The sequence below is a fragment of the Alternaria novae-zelandiae genome, assembly GCF_023758075.1.
Source record: "Alternaria novae-zelandiae strain BMP 2774 chromosome Unknown scaffold_13, whole genome shotgun sequence".
Classification (NCBI taxonomy): Eukaryota; Fungi; Ascomycota; class Dothideomycetes; order Pleosporales; family Pleosporaceae; genus Alternaria; species Alternaria novae-zelandiae.
Window position 1 is genome coordinate 182362 of NW_026056973.1, and position 21345 is coordinate 203706.

General features: G+C 52.6%; 8 protein-coding genes across 8 annotated transcripts; 4 read left to right on the forward strand and 4 right to left on the reverse strand.

The window, feature by feature from the left end:
* Positions 1-37: 37 nt before the first annotated feature.
* J4E88_006566 (uncharacterized protein) lies at positions 38-541 on the forward strand (the record flags this gene model as incomplete). Its single annotated transcript, XM_049400191.1, has 2 exons — positions 38-404; positions 459-541. The coding sequence occupies 2 exons, from the start codon at positions 38-40 to the stop codon at positions 539-541; spliced, it is 450 nt and encodes a 149-aa protein (XP_049253810.1).
* Positions 542-1031: 490 nt separating this feature from the next.
* Positions 1032-3168, forward strand: J4E88_006567 (uncharacterized protein; the record flags this gene model as incomplete). The annotated part of the gene is made up of 2 exons (XM_049400192.1): positions 1032-1150; positions 1206-3168. 2 exons carry the CDS (start codon positions 1032-1034, stop codon positions 3166-3168), a joined length of 2082 nt encoding a protein of 693 aa, XP_049253811.1.
* Positions 3169-4178: 1010 nt separating this feature from the next.
* On the forward strand, positions 4179-7481 carry J4E88_006568 (uncharacterized protein; the record flags this gene model as incomplete). The annotated part of the gene is made up of 11 exons (XM_049400193.1): positions 4179-4182; positions 4413-4711; positions 4775-4899; positions 4964-5470; positions 5524-5544; positions 5605-5668; positions 5741-6034; positions 6124-6693; positions 6750-6799; positions 6917-7197; positions 7456-7481. The coding sequence occupies 11 exons, from the start codon at positions 4179-4181 to the stop codon at positions 7479-7481; spliced, it is 2241 nt and encodes a 746-aa protein (XP_049253812.1).
* A 247-nt stretch (positions 7482-7728) lies between these two features.
* Positions 7729-9530, reverse strand: J4E88_006569 (uncharacterized protein; the record flags this gene model as incomplete). Its single annotated transcript, XM_049400194.1, has 2 exons — positions 7729-7814; positions 7868-9530. The coding sequence occupies 2 exons, from the start codon at positions 9528-9530 to the stop codon at positions 7729-7731; spliced, it is 1749 nt and encodes a 582-aa protein (XP_049253813.1).
* Positions 9531-10477: 947 nt separating this feature from the next.
* On the reverse strand, positions 10478-11479 carry J4E88_006570 (uncharacterized protein; the record flags this gene model as incomplete). The annotated part of the gene is made up of 1 exon (XM_049400195.1): positions 10478-11479. One exon carries the CDS (start codon positions 11477-11479, stop codon positions 10478-10480), a length of 1002 nt encoding a protein of 333 aa, XP_049253814.1.
* A 3268-nt stretch (positions 11480-14747) lies between these two features.
* On the reverse strand, positions 14748-15665 carry J4E88_006571 (uncharacterized protein; the record flags this gene model as incomplete). Its single annotated transcript, XM_049400196.1, has 1 exon — positions 14748-15665. One exon carries the CDS (start codon positions 15663-15665, stop codon positions 14748-14750), a length of 918 nt encoding a protein of 305 aa, XP_049253815.1.
* A 545-nt stretch (positions 15666-16210) lies between these two features.
* On the forward strand, positions 16211-18891 carry J4E88_006572 (uncharacterized protein; the record flags this gene model as incomplete). Its single annotated transcript, XM_049400197.1, has 2 exons — positions 16211-17449; positions 17509-18891. 2 exons carry the CDS (start codon positions 16211-16213, stop codon positions 18889-18891), a joined length of 2622 nt encoding a protein of 873 aa, XP_049253816.1.
* A 594-nt stretch (positions 18892-19485) lies between these two features.
* Positions 19486-20688, reverse strand: J4E88_006573 (uncharacterized protein; the record flags this gene model as incomplete). The annotated part of the gene is made up of 3 exons (XM_049400198.1): positions 19486-20396; positions 20596-20603; positions 20648-20688. 3 exons carry the CDS (start codon positions 20686-20688, stop codon positions 19486-19488), a joined length of 960 nt encoding a protein of 319 aa, XP_049253817.1.
* Between the last annotated feature and the right edge of the window lie 657 nt (positions 20689-21345).

Here is a 21345-nt window from a genome sequence, read left to right on the forward strand (position 1 = left end):
GCAACCCACCAATTCCGCGCCCCAAACCACCGCGACGATGTTCTCCTCCACCTTCCGCGCTGCGGCCCGCGCACCCACCTCGACCTTCGCACGCAGCTTCTCGTCCACACGCCCCTCGCAGGTCGCGCGCATGACCGTCATCGGCCGTCTCGGAGTTGCGCCAGAAGAAGTCACCGTCTCCGGCGACAGGACACTCGTGCGCTACGTAGTAGGAACGAGCTACGGCAAGGGCGAGGACAAGAAGACCAGCTGGTTCCGGATTGCGAGTTTCGTGCAGGGCGCGCAGAAGGATTTCTTGATGAACGTGCCCAAGGGTTCGATGCTTTATGTTGATGCGGATGCGCGCATGGAGACGTACCTTGACAGCGAGGGCAACAAGAAGAGCAATTTGAGCTTGGTCGCACGTATGTTTTCGATTGCGGATGGATGAGAGAGGTCATGCTAATTTGTTTGTGTAGGCAACTTTGACGTCTTGTCTCGTGCTCGTACTGAGGACACGGAGAATAACGACGAGGGCCTTGTTCAGGAAGCTTCTGGTTAGACGGGCAGTTTTGCTTGTTCATCCATCTTGCTTCGAACATAATATCCTGTGGCGGCAGATTCTACAACAGTTCGAGTGGCAAGTGTTGGTCGCGGGGTAGAGAAGTTTCGACGAGACACGTCTTTGCGCGGCGCTGTAGGATCTTCTTGTGGAGTTTCTCTTTACGATATTCAATGTACGACTATGGGCTCACAATTCACTTTGTAAGATCTCTACTCTGGGAGTGGCGTGGCTTGGAATTTTACGGAATGATACCTTTTTCTTCATGATGCATGAACGATACAGCCACTAACAACGCAATTACGGGCGAATTCCTAGCAGCAAACAGCCAAACTACGCACTCATTAGTTGAGCAGCTTGGTATACCTATTGCATCTCGTCAGACTACCCACTTGCGCACGGACGTGATGCGGCGAACGAAGACCTCCGAGTTGGCCCATCCCAACTTTTTGTGGCGCGACATCCGGACTCCAACACAGCCCTTCACATAATGCACAGAGTCGTGCCGTTACCAGCGCGTCAGCTCTGGGGCCACGCGCCTCGGGTACGGTCGGTCAATCGCTTCAGTCGTCGCCCACGCACATTCGCGACGGTGTCTGGCGCAGACCGGTACGCCACTCTACTATCAGACCCCACCAATTAACCAACACTGACTCTTATGTAGGCCATACGATGTAATAGTCATTGGCGGCGGCCACGCAGGCTGCGAAGCCTCCGCAGCAGCAGCCCGCTCCGGCGCCCGAACGGCCCTCATAACGCCCTCAGTCCACAACCTCGGTGTCTGCTCGTGTAATCCTTCCTTCGGTGGTATCGGAAAAGGCACTATGCTTCGCGAAATCGATGCGCTGGATGGTGTCGTGGGTCGCATTGTGGATAAGGCGGGTGTGCAGTTCAGGGTGCTGAACAGGAAGAAGGGACCTGCTGTGTGGGGACCCAGAGCGCAGATCGACAGAGCGTTGTACAAGATATATATGAAGGATGAAATGCTGGCATACAAGGGGTTGAGCGTTGTGGAAGGTAGCGTGGCGGATATCATCGTGGACAGGACACAAGAGGAGGGATCGAAAGGCCAATATGGAAAGATTACTGGTGTAAGGTTGGAGAGTGGGGAGATAATACCCACAGGAAATGTGGTCATCACAACTGGCACCTTCCTCGGTGGAGAAATACATATTGGTCTTGAGTCGTTCCCATCCGGGCGTATGGGCGAAGCTGCGACCTTTGGACTGAGCAAAAGTTTGAAGGATGCCGGATTCACGATGGGAAGGTTGAAGACGGGAACACCACCAAGGCTAGACGGAAAGACGATCGACTACAAAGTTTTGGAAGCGCAGGAGGGTGATAATCCACCTATGCCTTTTAGCTACATGAACGAGCGCGTTCAGGTCGAGGACCAATTACTTAATCACGAGACACGAACGAACGAAGCAACGCACGACGTAATACGAAATAACCTCGACAAATCAATACACATCCGCGAAACCGTCAAAGGGCCGCGATATTGCCCATCACTAGAATCGAAAGTGATACGCTTCGCAGACAAGACTTCACATATCGTCTGGCTGGAGCCGGAAGGTTTCGATAGCGACATAATATACCCGAACGGAATCTCTTGCACAGTGCCCGCGGACGTACAGAACACTATGCTCAAGACTATCAAGGGCCTTGAGAACGTGAAGATGCTGCAACCTGGCTATGGCGTAGAATACGACTACGTCGACCCACGGCATCTTCGCTCTACGCTTGAGACAAAGAACATCTCTGGACTCTTCCTGGCGGGCCAGATCAACGGAACAACTGGCTACGAAGAAGCAGCGGGCCAGGGTGTCATCGCTGGCATCAATGCCGGCTTGAAGAGTCTAGGGAAAGAAGCCATGATCCTGACGAGAGCGGATGGATACATCGGTATCATGATCGACGATCTCATCACCAAGGGTGTCTCAGAACCCTACCGCATGTTCACCTCTCGCTCCGAATACCGGATGTCTGCGCGCGCCGACAACGCCGACACACGTCTCACAGCCATGGGCCGGGTCGCCGGCGTAGTTAGCGATCTACGATGGAAAGCCTTCGAAGATGAGGGTGAGCAAATGGCCGCTCTAGCCCAAATCCTCCAATCCAAAACCATGGGCTGGACAGACTGGAACAAAGCCGGTTTCCCTGTACGAAACGACAGCACAAAACGCTCCGCATACGACCTCCTCCGCCTCCCTAATACCACCCCATCCAGCCTCGCCTCCCTCCTCCCCGAAATCAAAGGCTTCTCACAACGCATCCAAGACCGCGTCCACATCGAAGCCACCTACGCCCCCTACGTCGCTTCCCAAACCGCCACACAAGCCCGGTGGCTGAAAGACGAGAACCTCAAGTTACCAATTGACCTTGATTACGAATCCATCTTTGGGCTTAGCTTCGAGGAGAAGAGAGCGCTGGAGGTAGCGCGGCCGGAGAGCGTGGGCATGGCGAGACGCGTTGAGGGTGTTACGCCGACGGGCGCGTTGAGGTTGTTACAGTATGTGAGGGGTGTGGGTAAGGAAGAGAGACAAGCGAGGATGAAGGAGGAGATTGAGGCGAGGAAGGAGAAGTATAGGGGTGTGGCGCAGGGGGTGAGTGTTGAGGGGTTGTAAGGTGCGTCAGTGTGGTGAGGTGAAGAGCTTGTAAGATATGGCATTGGGCGGCGTTGGAAAGTGTCAGACGCGATAGCTAAGTCTTCAAACTTGTTTTAAATGGTGATGGTCAACAGACCGCCTACAAAGTCAATCGCAATCATCCCGTATACCAAGGTACAACTTCAATAGCCAGCCCGAACCAGGTCAGGTCCGATTCTAAGTCAAAAGCGCATCCTCTCTTGCGTGAAATCCAAACTTGCGGATACCAAAACGTCGAGGTCGCTGTTGCCCTCCAGGATTGTGCCCCGCTGTCAGATGACGTCGGTTCGCGAACGCGACTGCTAATTTGAACATCACATGATGCATGCCGTGCCACCTGGGCACTCACTTCCAATAGCGTTTCGAAATGGTGTTTCTTCCTGCTTCCTGCAACCGCCCCATTCCACAACCTGGATCTTCCGTCTTCCTCTTCGACAACGAGATCGTCGATTTCTGCAGAGTACGCATCGGAGTGAGTTGCGCTTACATATCGATTGGCATTATCATTGGACGTGAAGATGGAGAAGAAACGGAATGGTACGTCTTTCTTTTGTCGTTTTCCGGAGGTGCATTTGTCTGCTACAATCTTCGTCGCGGTGGGGGCCTGGATTGTGGTTGCGCACCGAGAGGTGCTACGCCGCTGTCAGCTTGGGTCACTCTGCCGCTGGTGTTGAGCCCAGTCTGTGCTTTACTTGGACCCTATTACGCATGCGCTCAGAACGACTCCATCCCACCGGGCTACGCCGCCATCAGTTTGGGTGACTGCGCCTTTGGGATTGACTTGAGTCTGCACCTTACTTGGATCGGATTATGTCGTTCCTGTATCCAGGACAAAACCGCCCCGGCATGCTACGCCTCCATCACCTTGGGTGACTGTGCCTTCGGGTTCGAGTCGAGGTTATTCCTTGACGCGTGTCAGATTACGCAGTCTTGTTTCTGTGCGAAAGAGGGGGCGGTCTCATTTTGAGTGCCTCCGAAGACACGCGCGGATGAGTATACGTATTGAGAAAGACGTTAGGTATAAGGGGATGCATTCGGAAGCCAGTTTGGATCTCAACATCTTCGTTCGAGGCTGTCTCGTTCTTCATCCTATTGCTTAGCTGATTCATAGTCATCTCTGACGCTCTTCAAACTCCTTATCACAGCCATGAGGCTCCACTTAGCAGTGCTTCTTTTCGCTCGGCTGACGTCGTCGATGTTATCTGCTAACCGTAACGCCGCAGAATCCCTGGAGCCAGTCAAGAGCGAAGAAGCATCGCAGAAGGATGTAACCCCGCCAGTCGATCAACAAGCTGCGACTTCCGAGCCGAGAGACGTCCCACTTGGATCTACCACCGTTGAAGTGCAGCGAGATGCTTCGTCTGAGACCCGAGTTTACACGGTCTGGGCAAGCGACGTCCACAACGAAGCCCAGGTCAATGAGACGCGCACTTGGCTCAAGAGCCTTGTCAAAGACAAAGACAGGATGCGTGACCAGCTGGGATGGACCTGGGACACCTACGAAGATTTCCCCAGAGAAGAGGTGAGCTGTGGATATACGAAACACATGGGATATGAATGCTGACTTCAGGTTTTCCCTCTGTAGTGGGACAGGCTGGCCGATGAAGGCAGGTTAGAAGAGGAGTTCGACAATTACGAAGTGGTGCGTTGCTGGTCAGGCGTGGTCTTGGACCAGGCTGGATACGAGAAGGTCGCAGCCAAAACGGAATGGTAAGTCATGGCTGTACAAAGTGCATGGGAGACATATGCTAACTTCGTACCTTTACCTCTGCAGGATAGAGGCAATTGAAGCTAACCTACACACTTCGGACATGAACGCACATGCACTTCCGACAAAGACATATACCGTCTACGCAGCCGACATCAGGAACGAGGCCCAAGTCAACGAAACTCGGGTTTGGCTTGAAGGTTTGACCAAGGACAAGTCTAAGATGCGCGAGGACAAGAGGTTTCCCTGGGATGAGCCCGAAGACATACCAGAAGACGAACTCGATAAATTGTATGACGAGGGCAGGCTCGACGCTGAGCTTGACAATTACGAAGTAGTTTACGCGTGGGGAGGCGTTATACTAGACCAGTCAGGGTACGACGAGGTGGTGGCCAAGAAGGAATGGGTGGAGCATGTCGAGGATCCGAGTCAATACCACGAAGTAGAGATGAGTGCTGTCCCCAGAATGAGTATCAAGACCACGGGAACCTTGGAAGCTCGGAAATTCGAATGGGGAGATTGGCAGAAGCAGGAGGGTGCAGCGCGGGACTTGGTCCAAGTCAGCTGTTATGAGTAAGCAAAGGTCTGAATGCTGTATCTTGACTGGGCTAACATATCAATCCAAGGGGAAGCAATTTGGACGACTTGTAACTACCTACTAAGGTACTCGAAGCCCTAAAAGGCCGAAACTAACCTGTTACAAACAGCAAGGACTACGTTTACGAGAAGAGAGCTGGAGAGGGAGTACATGTGTATGTTTTGGATCATGGAGTACAGGTAGATGTCAAAAAGGTAGTGACTTACCTCACATACGTCGGTGACATCGCTCTAACCCGACTTCAGGAAACCGGCGAAAAAGTGTTTCCAGGATTCGACAACGAACAGGACAATAGCGGTATCGTAGAAACAAGAGCTTTCACCAACCAAAATGATGCGCACAACATTCGATACGACCATTCCCCTAAAGGCCACGGAACGAAAGTAGCGTCCAAAATCGTTGGGCAGTGGGGAACCGCAAAGGGAGCGACACTGGTGCCGGTGCAGGTCAAACCGGGCGGAGACGACATTCACAACGGGTTCGAAAGGATTGTTGCAGATGTAATCAGACGGCGCAGGAAAATACCTGGGTTTCAAGCTGTAAGTGCGACCAACAACCGACGCCATCGACGCATGTTTACTGTTCTGGACCAAGCTTATGGAGTATACTAACGTCACGGGACTTTCAGGTTGTCGTTATGAGCAGCGGCACAGAACGCGCCGTCGGAGACAATGGTTACAAGGGCTACACACGAGAAGAAGCAGAGAACGATTACAGAGCAAAGCAACAGATTCGCTGGATAAAGCAGGTATTCAGTTACGGGGTCCCCGTGGTGCTCGCTTCGGGTAATGAAGCCGAAACTGAAGGCCGAAAAGTCATCGACCATTTCCCCCAGGTCTTGGAGACAGATGACTTTCCCATTATCAACGTCGGGGCTGCCACGCTTGCAGGCAAAGCTGCACCTTTCTCGCAAGGCCTGGGTACCCAGCAAGATCCAGAGAAGCGCACACAGCTGACCATCTACGGTGTTGGAGTGGATGTCGACGTCCACGATCAATATGACGGTGCAGCAACGCAGGATTCGGGTACGTCGTTAGCTGCACCGGCGGTGGCAGGCATTATTGCTACACACATGAACTACGAATCCTGGGACCAGAGCAAGCAAGGACCCGACCGAGTGAAAGAAATCAAGAGATGGATAACCACACCTGAGTCGAGCTGGGAGCGTGCCAAAGATCCCGACAAGCAAGTCAACATGGTAAGAACGACGGCAACAGAATCCGAAGTTAGTAAGGAAGCTGACAGTCCGAACAGATCTGGAACGGCGCCGACAAAGCAGCCCACGACAGCGTCTCCAACAACTAGTCGCCCAGCCCATCCCCTCAACCCCAAAAGCGCACCTTCACCGTCGGCCTCGAACAAACCACGACCCCAGAATGCTCCAGCGTCATCTCTAACCCTGATTTCCCCCCACATGACAGCTGCAAATTCAAATACCAGAACCGATACTTCTTCTACCGCCGCGACGACGACAACCAGGAACCCGACAGCCTATGTACCTCTCTACTCAACGACTTTCACCAAGACGACCAAGGCGTGACGACCGACGAGAACCTCTTCGAGCATCCGACGTGGCCGGCGGGAGAGTGGACGCTGGATCTCTTCGGCGAGGAATATGTCTATAGGAATGATGGGCAGAGTCCGGGAGCGCTGTTCAAGGGCGAGCAGCAAATCAGTTGCGCCGGTGATCTGGAAAATCATGGTAAGTCTAAGATTACGGAGTGGCTGTGCGCTTTGACTTTTTGCTAACGAGTATCATAGATCCTTTGTCGGATGAGCTGTGTGAGAACAGTTTGACGAAGGAATCAGGTCGTGAGAGGAAAAGGAGACGGCTGGTTGGTTGCACGTGGTGAGTGCATGTATGGTCGTAGCAACGACATGGGTACCTCTTTCTGTCGTTCTATTCTTTTTGGCTCTATGTAGAGTTCCGGGCAATGTTTTTCCCTACCGTCTCTTCTAGGACTGGGGACCGTCCAGTCGGACTGATGTCTCTCTTTCACGCTCGCTTTCGTTTCGACGTCCTTTATTGCGGATATCCCCAGTTCCATAAACCAATAGCAACCACGTGAGCCTGAGAAGAGGCGATGATGGGCAGTCTTTACGGGAGGCGAGTTCGCAACCACATGCTATGTACCAGCATGCTTCTATTGCTCAGCCAGGTCTTCCATTTCCAGATGCTTTTGTCTCCGATGCTATATGTACAGCCAACTCAGGTGCCAGGCACATCTTCCGCTCACTCCTGCTGCGACATGTGTGTCGGGAAGTTGTAATCCGTATAATCGATATGTACAAACGCGCGATCAACGTATGGCACACTTTCTGTGTGGCTGTTAGTTTACAACTATGTAAATGTATATAGAAGGATGACTTACCAAGCACATACTGCAGACTCTCACCCAAGTCATGGCTATCCCTCAAACTGAGATTCTCATCAACCACAATATCGACCTCGACATTCAGTTTATCACCCGCGTGGTAAGCCTGCAGACCCTGAATCCTCTTAATAGACTTTGCAAAGCGCATTGTCATGTAGAGGAGGATGTTGCGCTCATCTGCCGTGGCACTAGCACCGGTCAGGTTGCGAATGTGCTCAGCGGAGGTAGCACTCCAGTTGATGATGACATAAGCAGAGAGCAAGATACCGCCGAGCGAGTCGAGCCACCAGATCTTCGCGAAGTAACCCACGAGCGGAAAGAGGATGGAGAAGGTGTTGAAGACGACATCAGTCATAGCGTCTTGAGCCAGTGCCTGGACGGACGAGTTACGGATGAGACGGCACCATAGCCAGCAGAGGCCTTTGATGACGACTGTAGCGGCCATGATGGCCACGGCGGGAATGGTCAATTGCACGATTGTACGGTCGGGTCCAGTGAGGCGGGAAATGCCCTCAATGCCGACTTGGAAGAAGGATGTCATCATGATGACGGAGAAGATGAGTACGCCGATGGGTTCGAGACGGCGGCGGCCGACTGGGTAGGCGTAGCGGTCTTGACGCGCGATCATCCATGATGTGAACCATACGATGGCCGTGGAGAGGAAGTCTAGTGCCGCGTCGACCAAACTGGCCACTACGGAGAGGGACGAGGTGAGGACTGTGACGACAATCTTCATGATCAGGAGGGCTGTGTTTGCGCTGAGGTTGACGTATAGTGCGAGCTTGACAATGGGGCTTTCGGTGTCTTCGTCTTCTTCAGGAACCCAGTCCTTCAACTTGGAGTTTGCGACCTCCAAGTCCTCTTCGTCTTCTACGGCCTCGTCGTGTGCGAGAAGGGGCGTGTTTTCGTCTGCTTCGGGGACTTTGTAGAGATTCTTCGGTGTGCGCTTGACCATGGGTTTTTGAGCGCCGTTGCCGTTGAGACTGCCTGATGAACCACTTCGCCCGTTCTCACTATAGTAACCGGGTGTGTTGGTGCCATTTGTACCAGCGGGGGTAACAGCGAGGGGAGAAGTCGAAGCCGAAGACTCTTCCCTGATGGTTGAGGGAATCTTGACGGCGCCAGATTCCATGTTTGTGTACTCTTGGATGAGGTTGTGCGGGAGGGAGGAGTCAAGTAGACGGTCGATGTACAGGTAGTGCTGCAGGAGCTGGTTGTTGCGCTCGTAGTATTCGCGGATCGGCTTCTTCATGCCCTTGAGCTCTTCCTCTGACTTGTAGTACTTCTCCCACTTGTATCGGGGATTGGAGTTGCCAATCAGCCGCTGGCTCCTCATCTGCGGCGTGTTGAGCACATGCGCGCCTATGCTGCTCCTCCGATCGGAGTCGCGGTCGTAAGGCATCACGAGCCCGTTCCTGTATGCTTCCAGGTCTTCATCGTCTGTGTCGCTGCCCCGGCGCTCACTGCTGCGTATAGTGGACGGTCGACGTGCGCTGTTGAGTAGCGAGGGGAGGTGGTGCCCGCGCGTAGATATCGCCGAAGCATCGTTCTGCAGCGGGAGGAAGAGCTTGGAGCTGGCCAGGCGCGGGAGGCTCGAGGAGCGTGGGACCGTCACCGGAGAGGGCGACTTGGGCGGTGGTGTGGAGCCATAGTCTGTCATGGTTGCGATTGGAATACAGTCGCTGAAGAGGCGTGATTAGAGGGCCAATTCCTTCGAATCAAGTTCCTGCGCGTCGACGCGACAAAGACAATGAGCCAACCTGGTGTCGTTCTCTTATCGCTATCGCGCACCGCGATGGACTACGGGAAAAGACTTGAACGGGTAAATGCGCGCGCCAGCCAAACAGACTTGAGATGAAAAGCGAGGCGATGCGAAGAGTTAAAAAGAAGATGCCGTGAAGCACTTCAGCCGTGTCAACGCCCAAGAGACATGACCAACCGTGGTACCGCCGACGCGTGCGCGAATGCGACGAGTAGGTTCGCCGAAACAAGAGGGTCCTGGTTCGGAGACGGGATCGACATTTCTGAGGCCCAGAATCCTTGCGCCTGCATCCACTTTAGCTGTGGCCATAGCGCCACACTAGCAATCTGGGGTCGAACAGCCGAGACATCGCTGCAAGATTTCGACTATAGTTTCGTGTCTTATGTTTCACGCAGTCACATTGAGCCCCTCTGGGACATCACTTTCATTCGCTTGTCAGCTGGCATCTTCCGTTGGGACCTGACTTCATGAAGTTGAGCCTTCTAGCCGTTCTGTGCCCATTTTTTGGCGGGGACCCACACTGACCGGCAGTCTCAAGTAATGTACTCATCCCCACGCCGGTACAGTAGCGCCGTTCCAGGTCTCAAACTCCTGTCTTGGCTGTCTATCATCTTCAGAGGTCGGCGCCAAAATTTGAACCCTTGACACGAATGTCTTGGTCATTCATCAGCGCTCCCTAGGTAGTGTGTACCCCAGGATGCATTCCCCACCTATCCACCACATGCAAACGAAAAACTGAACACCGACATCCTCGACATCTGCCTTACCCTGGGACACTGTTAATTTGAATTTCTAAAGTAGTGTAGACGGCCGCACACCTGTTCAGTCTTTTTCTTTAGGTGCGGCTACCCCTCATCAGACTCTTTCGCCATGGACAAGGCGTCTTGCGCGCACATCTCGATGAGTCCGGTGAAGATGTACGGCTGGTCGCAGATTCGTTCTCGGCATTTCGCTGCGTCTCGTGCTAGGTGCTCGTGCAAGGTGCAGGAATCTGGCATAGCTTCCTCCAGCCAAAACGGCATACCCTCTGACGGCATACCCTCCAACGACTCTCCATCTTTGAGCCTCTGATTTTGGACAACCATGACCTCGAAAGCAAATTCCTCGTTCATCTCCTTCATTGCACGCATTTTAGTAGCACTGGAGGTTCCAGGCTGCGAGAGCCAACAGTAGGCTGTGGACAGGACCAAGAGGCGAATGAACTTAGATGATGACGGCAGAGCTGCGTATGCAGACTCCATCAGTTCTCGCTCAATATCAGGCCACCAACACCATGAGATTGACTGTGCGGTCAAGGCGGTCAAGACGTCATCTCGTAGCTGGGGGACGTTGTATTTGTCGGCAAAGACGTACAGACGCAGGAAAGAAAGCAGCGACAAGCGGTATCCGTTGATCAATTCCGAGTTTTCGGAGCACAGCCCTTCTATCTCGTTCACATCCCATCGCTTTTGATGGCCGTCCAGCTCGTCAAGTGCTGATGTTGCATCTGGCAGAGTCTCGGCGTCTGGAACGCTTTGCGTAGGATGTGGGGGCTGTACCTCTACAGGACCCGTGGTAGTGTTGCCAGCATTCTTCGTTGTTGATCCGTGAAGAAGTATCGCAGGTGAAGGAATCGTAGCGCCACTTGAGTGCTCATAAACTTGGGTGTGTACCCACTGTAGAAACATACGAAAGGTATGCTCAGTGACGTCTGTCAGGGATATGAAGCGATCAGTGGCTTCCACGAAGGAACCCTCGAAAGCGCCGCGAAAGTAAGGTGAGACATCGGATAGTAAATTGCGATAGACGGTGATATTCACTGCTGATTCTGCTTCGCCGACGCGCACGGTGACTGTGTCGAGATCCATGGTCCTGTCAAAACTGTTAGAATGGTCGCGGATATCGTGTCAATGCGCCTTACAGAAAGTTTGAAGCCATTGCTGCGACGACTGCGACCAAGCACCACTGTGTGCGCCGGGGTCGAGATGCGCTATTTTGAAGGTGGGATTCAATGCTGGTAACTGAGGACGAGTGTGGAAATGGCGACGACCTCGGGGCGCAGTTGCCTATTCCGTAGCGCCGCGCTAGTCAGTGAATTCACCGTAATGCTCCTAGAACAGCACCCTTAATGTTTTCCCCAGAAGGTTCACGAATCACTGCGCGACACGAGTCGACCGAGCTTTCGTCGGGCAATGGCTCATGCTCATCTGTCACAGTTGGAATCCGTCGTTTGCTATATCCTCATGAAGTAGTCCCGCACCCGGTCCTCTTTACTATTCGATGCTGCAAGGACACCATGCGCGGACTATCGCGTAAGAGCATTCTTGTTCTAGGCTTTCCGGAAATTTGGAGTGATGAAATTCACCGACCACGTTAGAAACATCGAGCTACTCTTCCACACACATTGGAATAATGTAGTGATATGTTGAAACAAGCATGTATCTCCACCTTGCCACAGTATTAGTGTCAACAAATTCTCCTCTTGAAAACCTCATTCCACATCAGCACATATCAGAGATGTGATACCGTCTCCCGTCAATCACTGAAATCCAGTCTGTCTTCTCCGCCACCAACCTCGCCCCTTCCTCGTCGAGCATACACCCCGACCACATAGATACAACCTCAGCCTCATCAAACCATTGCTCCAATCTACCTTCAGCATCGGCCTTTTCGATCTCTTCTTTCGGTATACCCTCATCACCCCAATACCAGCTGTAAAATTCTCGTATCGCGAAAGTGTCGTACACGATGGTGTCGAGCCACGCTCGCGTTGCGGCCACTTGGGCTATGTTCTTAGGGTCTTTTGCGTAGACTGCATAGCGTTTAGGAGGGGCGAGGTGTGCTTTGACCGCGCGGAGGCGACGGGTGGCTGTTGTTTGGGGAGGAGGAGAAGATGATTCCGAGGCGGTGTTTTGGTTTGGAAGTTTAAGTAGGGTGGCAGCTGCTGTTGCATGGGTGTCTTGTAATGCTGCATTTTCTACTCTCACTTAACGACATCTTCTGGAGGTATACGGTAACTATGGGCAGCCCTCGTACCTTTGGAATCTTTCGGTTCCATATTTGCGATACGGTTATGCGACCAAGTTTATGAGGTAGAAGCGAATATTGTGATAGAACGCCTGGCTGCTAGATATCATTTGCTGAGATTGACTTGTGAGGTAGTTGTCGCATTTATAAAATCAGTAATAATAGCAGATACAATACCGACTCTTAGGAGAACCGTCTTAGTGCATCATTCCTTCCAAGGTTTCCCTGAGAAGTTATGTGGAAAGCGGGGGAGGCGTGGTCAACTGTAGTAGAGTCGCATAATTGGATGCTGACCCATTTCTACTAATCAGAACTTGGCTGCTAGGCCAAATGATGCATCAGATGCCATGATACAGTCCGGTATGGCGCTCTGCGATTTTGCGCAATGTTGGCTATGCATGTTAGTTCAGCGCGGTCACGCCGCAGAGCCGAACTACGAAGTCAGACACACCCCGCGAAGCACAGCGCAGGAAACGGTTCTTGATACAAGACTAGATATTTCGCTTGAGACTTCAGCCCTTCTGCGCACTTCAAAGATCTGGAGCAGCGAAATGTCGATGTTGCAGGTCAGCGCACCTGCGCGTTTGAGACGGCAATGACGCTAAAGCCCCGCTAGCGCGCCCAACACAGTCTAGCCGTTTCTGCTTGCCGCCCGCCAAGCGCACCAACATCGATCAATATTCCTGGCTTTTTTCCGACATCGACAACACCTTTCGACATCCGACTACTCACAACAAGCAGTCAAGATGCCGGTATGATATCACCGCCCGCGGTTGCGAAACACTGCAGGGCCACTTATTGACACTCTCGCAGTCCCAAAAGTCCTTCCGCACCAAGCAGAAGCTTGCAAAGGCGCAGAAGCAGAACCGCCCCATCCCCCAGTGGATTCGCCTGAGGACCGGCAACACCATCAGGTACGCTCTACCCACGATCCGCACGCTCTCGCCGCTTCCGATCTCCGTCGCTAGAGATTACGAGGATACGACATTATGATGATGAGAGTACGAGACTGACATTCCGCCCACAGGTACAACGCCAAGCGCCGACACTGGCGCAAGACTCGTCTCGGTATCTAAGCGTATCGCCCCCGACGAACCATCCCTCACTCGATTCTCGATTCCCAACTACTCCTTGTTACTGCGCCGACAACCTACCCCACACGAAACGAGCGACTACATTGGGAATTTCGCACATGGCGGGAAGCGAGCGACCAGTCTTCTAAGCGAAGCACGTCTGCAAACGAGGGATGCTATGGGTGGTGTTCTTTTCACGTTACCGGATACCTACCTACCTCTCATTCATGGCGCTTTGGGTCTGTAAATGGGAATGAAAGGAATCGATTCATGATGGTTTAGATCTGAGCAGTGCTAAATGGAGACACTTGCTGGGTCACAACAAATGACTTCTGGTGTGCTGATGATCGTGATGTACTGCGCGCAATATGATCCCAGATGCGTCATATGACACGACCGCCGCTTTCGTCATATGCTGGACTCGCACTCCAAACGCGGGTTGGCCATTAACTCCATTTCAGGCTCAGTATCACATCTGGCGCGAGAAGACTACACACGTACGGCGCTCTTGTGAAGAATGTTGACTGCTGCATTGTTTGTTTCCCCCCGATGACCCCCGCGATACTGACTCAGCCCCATTGCCTTTCGATAACGCCATCTCAGGCAAGTAAAGACCTGAATATGTCTGCAGGCTAAACTAGGATAACACAGGCAAATTAGAAAATCTGGCGTTCATGTAGGTTCCAGGGTGTTCAGGTTTCTTATCAATTGAGGTGACTTCCTTGAGTAACCGTTCTTCGACGATCACCTCTTCGCGTAAGGTTTCTTTGGAGCGGCCGACAACAATCGCCGTTGCAACGGTAAGCGTCTCAGTATCAGCCCAAGGCGATCTCCGTCGTACGTCCGATCTGCCTAAGAATGGCCATATTAGCGAACCTGCCTCTGAAAGCAAGCCACCTCAGACAAGGAAACCCCCAAACAGGTCTGCAGACTACACCATAATAAGAATAAACGGATCAGAAGATCTGTAGGCTCCGGGGTGTTTAGGGGTTTACCCGTATAAGGTAAAGCCCTCATGTTGACGTTCTCTGACCCATCACCTCCCACTCCTCACCTGGAACTTGGGTCGCTGGGTCAGATCCACGATCAAACAAGTCTCCTCGCTCTTGCCCGCTGTCTCGTACAGACTGACAACGCCCTTCTCGATCTTTATCACCGTACTGCTGCCTGCATAGCAGACGCCCTTCTCCATTCCACACCGATTCGCCATGATGATATAGACGGGTTTATCCCCCTTGGCCTCAACAAGCGGTTGGAAGCGCTCGACCCAGTACGCTACCGTCGCTATATCCGGCTGCGATGGCTCCTGTACAAGTTCCGCAGGCGTGAGATGGCACAGCCAAGCCATGCTTATGCAAACAATCGGAGATTGTGATGTTAGAGCGAGAGTAGAGAACTCGTAATCGGCCCAAGGAGAGACGAACTTGTAAGGATTTATATCCATACATATCCCCATGGTAACCTTCCCCAGGCTACCGAGTTGACCGGCATAGAAGGGAGAATCTGGCGATGAGGGATTGGATAGTTTATGCGACTTCGAGCCCGGTCCTTCAGATGCCCATGTCTCGTCTGTGTAGTAAAGGAAGGATTTCCGGTAGTTGTTTAGTATTTCTCCATCTGGCGATACAGTGACGGTGGAGTTGTACTGCGTTTGACTGTCCGCGGGATTGGTGGCTGGGGTGGTGATTTCTGGGTAACCGACTGTGACGTGGCAGTTGTAGTGTTTTGCTACTTTCTGCGCCCATTGGGTTGAGATGCCGGATGTGGTAGGCTCGAGGAAGGGTTGGATCTCCTCCAGTGATTGGAAGTTGTAACCTGAGAAGGCGAGTTCGGGAAGGACGAGCCATGCTAGGTCGTGAGGAATGGCGGTGGACTGGAGGATGCGTTCTGCTCTTTGGATGTTTTCTGGGACGCGCCCGACTTCTGGGGCGAACTGGAGACAGGCGACTTTCATGTTTGCAACTCTCTTGGGTTTGTTTGAATGAACGGATTCTGGGTACGTCCAGGACTTCGGCGTGGAATTGTGAGGCTGCCTGGGGTTTTCGGAAGGCTACTAAGAGAACACTTGTATCTTGTGCCTGAATCAGTCGAGACTGATAGGCCGAATAGTTGCTATCTTCCCGTGTGACTGGGAAGTACCGACTGACGCTACTCAGGCACCAAGCACTGGTTGATTTGTCGTGACAGATGGCTACGAAGTCTGATTGGGTACCAAAAGGAAAATGGGGCCGAATGCGGCGACGGATATGGAGAGTACAGTAAATCAAATGTCGCGCTGTTGAGGGTATAGATGCAGCTGGCTGCCCCACTAGACGATCAAGACCCTTGTCGGCTATGATGGCCAGCCAATCGCGCCATTTCCGCACTGCAGCCTAACCCCATCCAGCTATGACGCGCATAACTTTCGATGGCCTCACCAGAGCCTCCGCAGCTTACGCAAAGCTACAGCACACCTCGGTCATGTGTCGCGCCTCCCGGTAGCCCTTTCATCCGATCGAAATGGCAGGTAGACGGCTTGTCGACGCCGCCAAGCTCTTCAATGCCTCCAAATCTGTCGCACAGAAGCACGTCGCGCTTCGCTCTAATCAGTGGGACGCTTACAACAAAACCTCGTCGCTAGCCAAAGCCGTCAAGAACCAAACGGACCGCGTCACCCTCACGGCAGCCGCTGCCATCGCCCTCTCACAGCGCTTCAGCGAAGAAGCTCCCTCGTACGCGAAAGCCGCAGCCGAGCGGGCGACGAACACACAATGGACACAGCAGGCGGATATACCTAGAAGAGACACCGTGAAGAGGGATACACCCGTAGAAGGTACTAGAGAGGGTGTAGAGCAGGATCATCACTACGATCGATCAGGTCAAAGTAGCTCTCAGGCGCCTCCGCCCACAGAAGAATTGGAGGTCGAGCAGAAGAAGGCCCCCAGATCCCCGCTACCAGACGGCACCATACCAAGCCAAGGGTTGACACTCGAACAAGAGGAAAAGGGCAAGGATGTGTTCTCCGAGAGGCCAGTACATGAGGCGCCGAAGGAACCTCTGGCTGAGGACCAGGGTGAACAAGTTCGTCACAAGGACGAGGGCATCAAACCGGTAGAGTCTACAGAGACCACCATACCGCTTCCCAGAAACCCCAGGGGCGCCTCTACACAAACCGCTGAAACGATCCCCGCACACGCGAACGACCCTCAACAGACGCCGATATCTCCACAGGCAGAGAAGCTGCAGAAGGGTCATGACAGAGACGTCTTCTACACCCGATCGGTCGAATTGCAACCAACAGCCTCGTCACAACCTCAATCACAGATACCCCGAAATTCAGGAACAAAACAGCAAAGTGACGAACATGTGTCGGACAAGCAAATGAATCAGGACGTATTCTACAATGTACCCAAGCCGGCGCAGAGGCAAGTGGAGGAAGACCTACCAGAGGGTATCAACACCGATGTCTTCCACTCGAGAAAAGTTGCTAGGATGCTAGGAAGCGATCCTTTCTCGAGAAAGGAATATGCAGAGCGGAAGACCAGTGGTAGACATCCGTTGGATGACAGACCCGTAGCAAAACCCACCGGCAGGCATCCACTCGACGACAGACCCTTGCCCTCAGTACAGCAACAAAATCAGCCGTTAACACAATCAAAACCGGGTCAGGAAGCTCAATCCGCGACTTCCTCAAAGGAGATGGAAGACCTGGCATCCCAACTTGCCCAGGACGTGCAGTCAAATGCGGCTGCGTCTGAAGTATGTCAAATCCATCTACTAGCCTGAAGCCTGCTGATTTGCTGACAGTTGTACAATAGTCACCAAATGAGGTAGCGACCCAACCAGAGAAGTCATCATACGCGCTACGAGAGTCGAGAGTCCCTTCGTCACGGTTCGGTCGCATATGGCAGTACGCTGGTTTAGGCACAAGCATGGCACTCGGAGCTGTCGGTGAAGGTCTTCGACGAGCGACCGGCAGTGCTGCGTCAACTGGTGGCTCGTTGATGCTGAGCCCTGGGAACATGGAAATACTGGTCGCAAAGCTCTCCCGCATGCGAGGTGCCGCTCTCAAGCTTGGGCAAATGATCAGCTTCCAAGACATCAAGATGCTGCCACCAGCGATTCATGATGTCTTGCAACGGGTGCAGGATAGCGCAGACTACATGCCGGCCTCACAACGGAACAAAGTCTTGAGCAGCAACCTTGGGGACAATTGGCGCGATCTTTTCGAATCGTTCGAAGATGTACCTATTGCGGCAGCATCGATTGGACAGGTACACAAAGCGGTACTCAAGTCTAATGGCCAGGCAGTAGCTGTGAAGGTCCAATATCCTGGCGTTGCCAACTCCATCGACTCTGACCTTAGCAACCTTTCCATCCTCCTAACCGCATCGCGTCTCCTGCCAAAGGGTCTGTACCTAGACAAGACCATCGCCAACGCCCGAACAGAACTGGGTTGGGAATGCGATTACACGCGCGAAGCCGAATGCCAAACTCGGTTCCGCAACCTCCTTCAAGACGACACTGATGTCTTCACCGTTCCTAAAGTCTTCCCCGAAGCCTGTGGCCCCACCGTCCTGACCGCAGAGCTCATGCACGGTGTCGGCGTAACCAAACTCAAGACCCTAACCCAGGAGCAACGCGACTGGATCGGCACGCAAATCCTCCGTCTCTGTCTCCGCGAGATTGTAGAGTTCAAGTTCATGCAGACCGACCCCAACTGGACAAACTTCCTCTACAACGCCTCCGCCCAGAAGATCGAACTGCTAGACTTCGGTGCTTCGCGAGATTACCCCGACAAGTTCGTCGAACCCTACATCAAAATCCTGATTGCAGCCTCCAAAGGCGACCGCTCCTCTCTCCGCGACCTCTCCGTCGAACTCGGTTACCTAACCGGCAACGAGAGCCCCGCCATGCTCGACGCCCATATCCAGAGTGTACTCACGCTTGCCGAACCGTTTAGCGGTAGTGGGCCCGAGATATACGATTTCAGAGACCAAACGATTACGGATAGAGTGCGTGGCTTGATCCCCGTTATGGTCAAAGAGAGGCTTGCGCCGCCACCGGAAGAGACGTACTCGCTTCATCGGAAACTTTCGGGCGCGTTCTTGCTGTGTGCGAGATTGGGCTCGAGGGTTCCGTGTAAGGAGCTGTTTAGTAAGGCGGTGGGGACGTGGGAGGGGAAGGCGTCGTTGAAGTAGAGTTGGGGTTTTTGGGACGATGTGTAATGTAGTCTATGTATTTTAGGTTGTCTTTGGCAGCGCTTATATGTAAACATATATTTACGAAGGATGTATCGCCTATCTTCAAACTGTGCAGCATGCTTCGTTTCTTTCGTTGTTGATTTCCTAACGCATACACGCTTCAGCTTAGGCCATTCATATTCGCTTCCATCGCTACTTCACTTGTTCAATTAGGCGACCTTGTCAGCTACAACCCTTCCTCTCCTTCTTTCCCATGTTTGTGCGCTCTTTTGTGGACACTCCTGTTTGCTCAACTAGCCCTAAAGGATTCAGAAGGTGCTGGAAGGCACATATAACCATCATTATGAACATTCATGACCAGATTAGGAAATTCGATATATGGTGGTGGCTGAAACATGGAGCTACTGGCTTTAATGCAACAAAGAGCGGCACGGGACGAAGGGATGAAGGCACTGCATGTGGTCACACATTCCGGAGTAGAGGCATGCAGAAGTGAATTTCGCACCGTTTTATTTCCACATCCTCGTATCCGCTATCGAATACCTAGTGGGTGCTATCTCTTATAATACAAAAATGACGTACCAACAACGCTCACGCACTTTTGGTACCCAGCTTTTTATTCGCCTCCTTCTTCAAGTCCTCCTCAGCCTGACGATTGAACCACAAATACGCCGCAAGCGCAATGAAAGAACCAAAGCCACCCGCCATGATCATCCTGCCGCGGAAACCCTGTTTCCTCTTCAAAGCTTCATCGCCGCCCAAGATGACGACTGCTTTCTTAGACCAGGTGTACTCGAGACCGCTGTACATCGTCGTGCTGGCCACGATGGCTGACATGCCCTGGATCATCGTCTTGACGCCTTCTTCGCCTCCTACTATATCTTGGATCGACAGGAGCAAGCCTCCAGCTGCGGATGTCGTGGCTGAAGGATCATGTAGCAAGTTTGTGCAAAGCAGCGTTCCCAATAGACTCAACTGCAGAAATGTGTTGAACTTGGAGATGGTGGTGGGATGTACCTCCGCGCTTGGCAAGCTGAAATCCCAGTATCGGGCCATGGTCTTGGGTGCGGGTAGACTGGCGTATCGGTAGTAAAACGCACTCACTGCCAGACTGACATCTCTTCCTAGGATCAGTGCGGCGAGTGGCATCGGAAGACTTCCATTGACTGCCAGGCATGTTACCAATGTTGTCATTAGGAGCTTGTCGGCCATGGGGTCGACGACGCTGCCGACCACGGTTTGGAGGTTCCAGCGGCGCGCGATCCAGCCATCGAGTAGGTCGGAAAAGGCGGCATAGGCGAAGAGGGAGAAGGCGTAGAGATGTTGGTCGTGGATGATTAGATATCCGACTACAGGGGTGGCTATGAGTCGCGAAAATGTGAGGATGTTGGGGAGGTTGTAGATTTGCTCGTGACGCGGTTTGTCGAGTTTGAGGGTGGATTTGAGGGTTGTAGCTAATTTGGCGGAGGTGGAGGCGGGTGAAGGCTGCAGGAGTTGGTTAGCTATAAAGTTGTGTTGTATTCGTTAACACATTCGGTGTGGAATTAAAGCGACTTTTTGCGATAACCGTAACATACAATAAAAAATACAAAACACGAACGCAAAGTTCAAGAGCCGAGAGAGAATCTTTTGGATCTCCAGTAATCAGACGGGAAGGAACACGTTCAAGAAGTATAACTCAGACTCCAGGCGCGGCCTTACTCTGGAATCTGATCGGTACTATGCTGGTGATGTGGAAAAAAATTGCACCTACCTCTGTACCGCCTCTAGGAACAGGAGAACCAGTTGCTTCATCTTCAAGCTTCAGTCTTCGTGTAGTCGAAGTACTGAATAGACTAGCAGGACGAATTCCACAATGCTTCCAGGGTGTGTGCACTATGGAACGTCGGCTTAGGTTGACGTCATCGCGACTCCAGGTACACGAAGCACGTGAGGAGGCCGAGCACAAAGCTTGTGGATGCTGTGCACGTCGCGAAAGCGTTTTTAGGCCGAGAGAAGCTTCTGAGAGAGCTGCAATAGTGCGACAAGGTGTGTAGGCCCTCGCCGTGAGTATAGAAATCATCGACGCTGTTGCATTCGCGTGTTTGCGGGCGCGCTGAGGGTGAGCTTGAAGCTCGCAGCTGCCGTCGGAGTTTGCCAAGCGCCACTAGCGACAAAAGCAGAAGCCGTCTTACAAACGCTGTCTTCACTTCATCTCTTCACATCTTCTACCTAATGAGATGACTACATTGCAATCTGGTCAAAGAAAGACGAGGCGATTATTTCCGCCACAAAAGATCGCTTGCGAGCTATCAGCGCAGATTTATTTTTGCCACACATATTATCGTTGCTAATGAACGAACTGTACCCTCATCCGGTCAACAACGTCTATGCAGACGCTAGGAAAACTCACTTGCATGCAGTACATTCATATACTTGAGACTCGCCACCCTAGCACGTCGATCCAAAGCA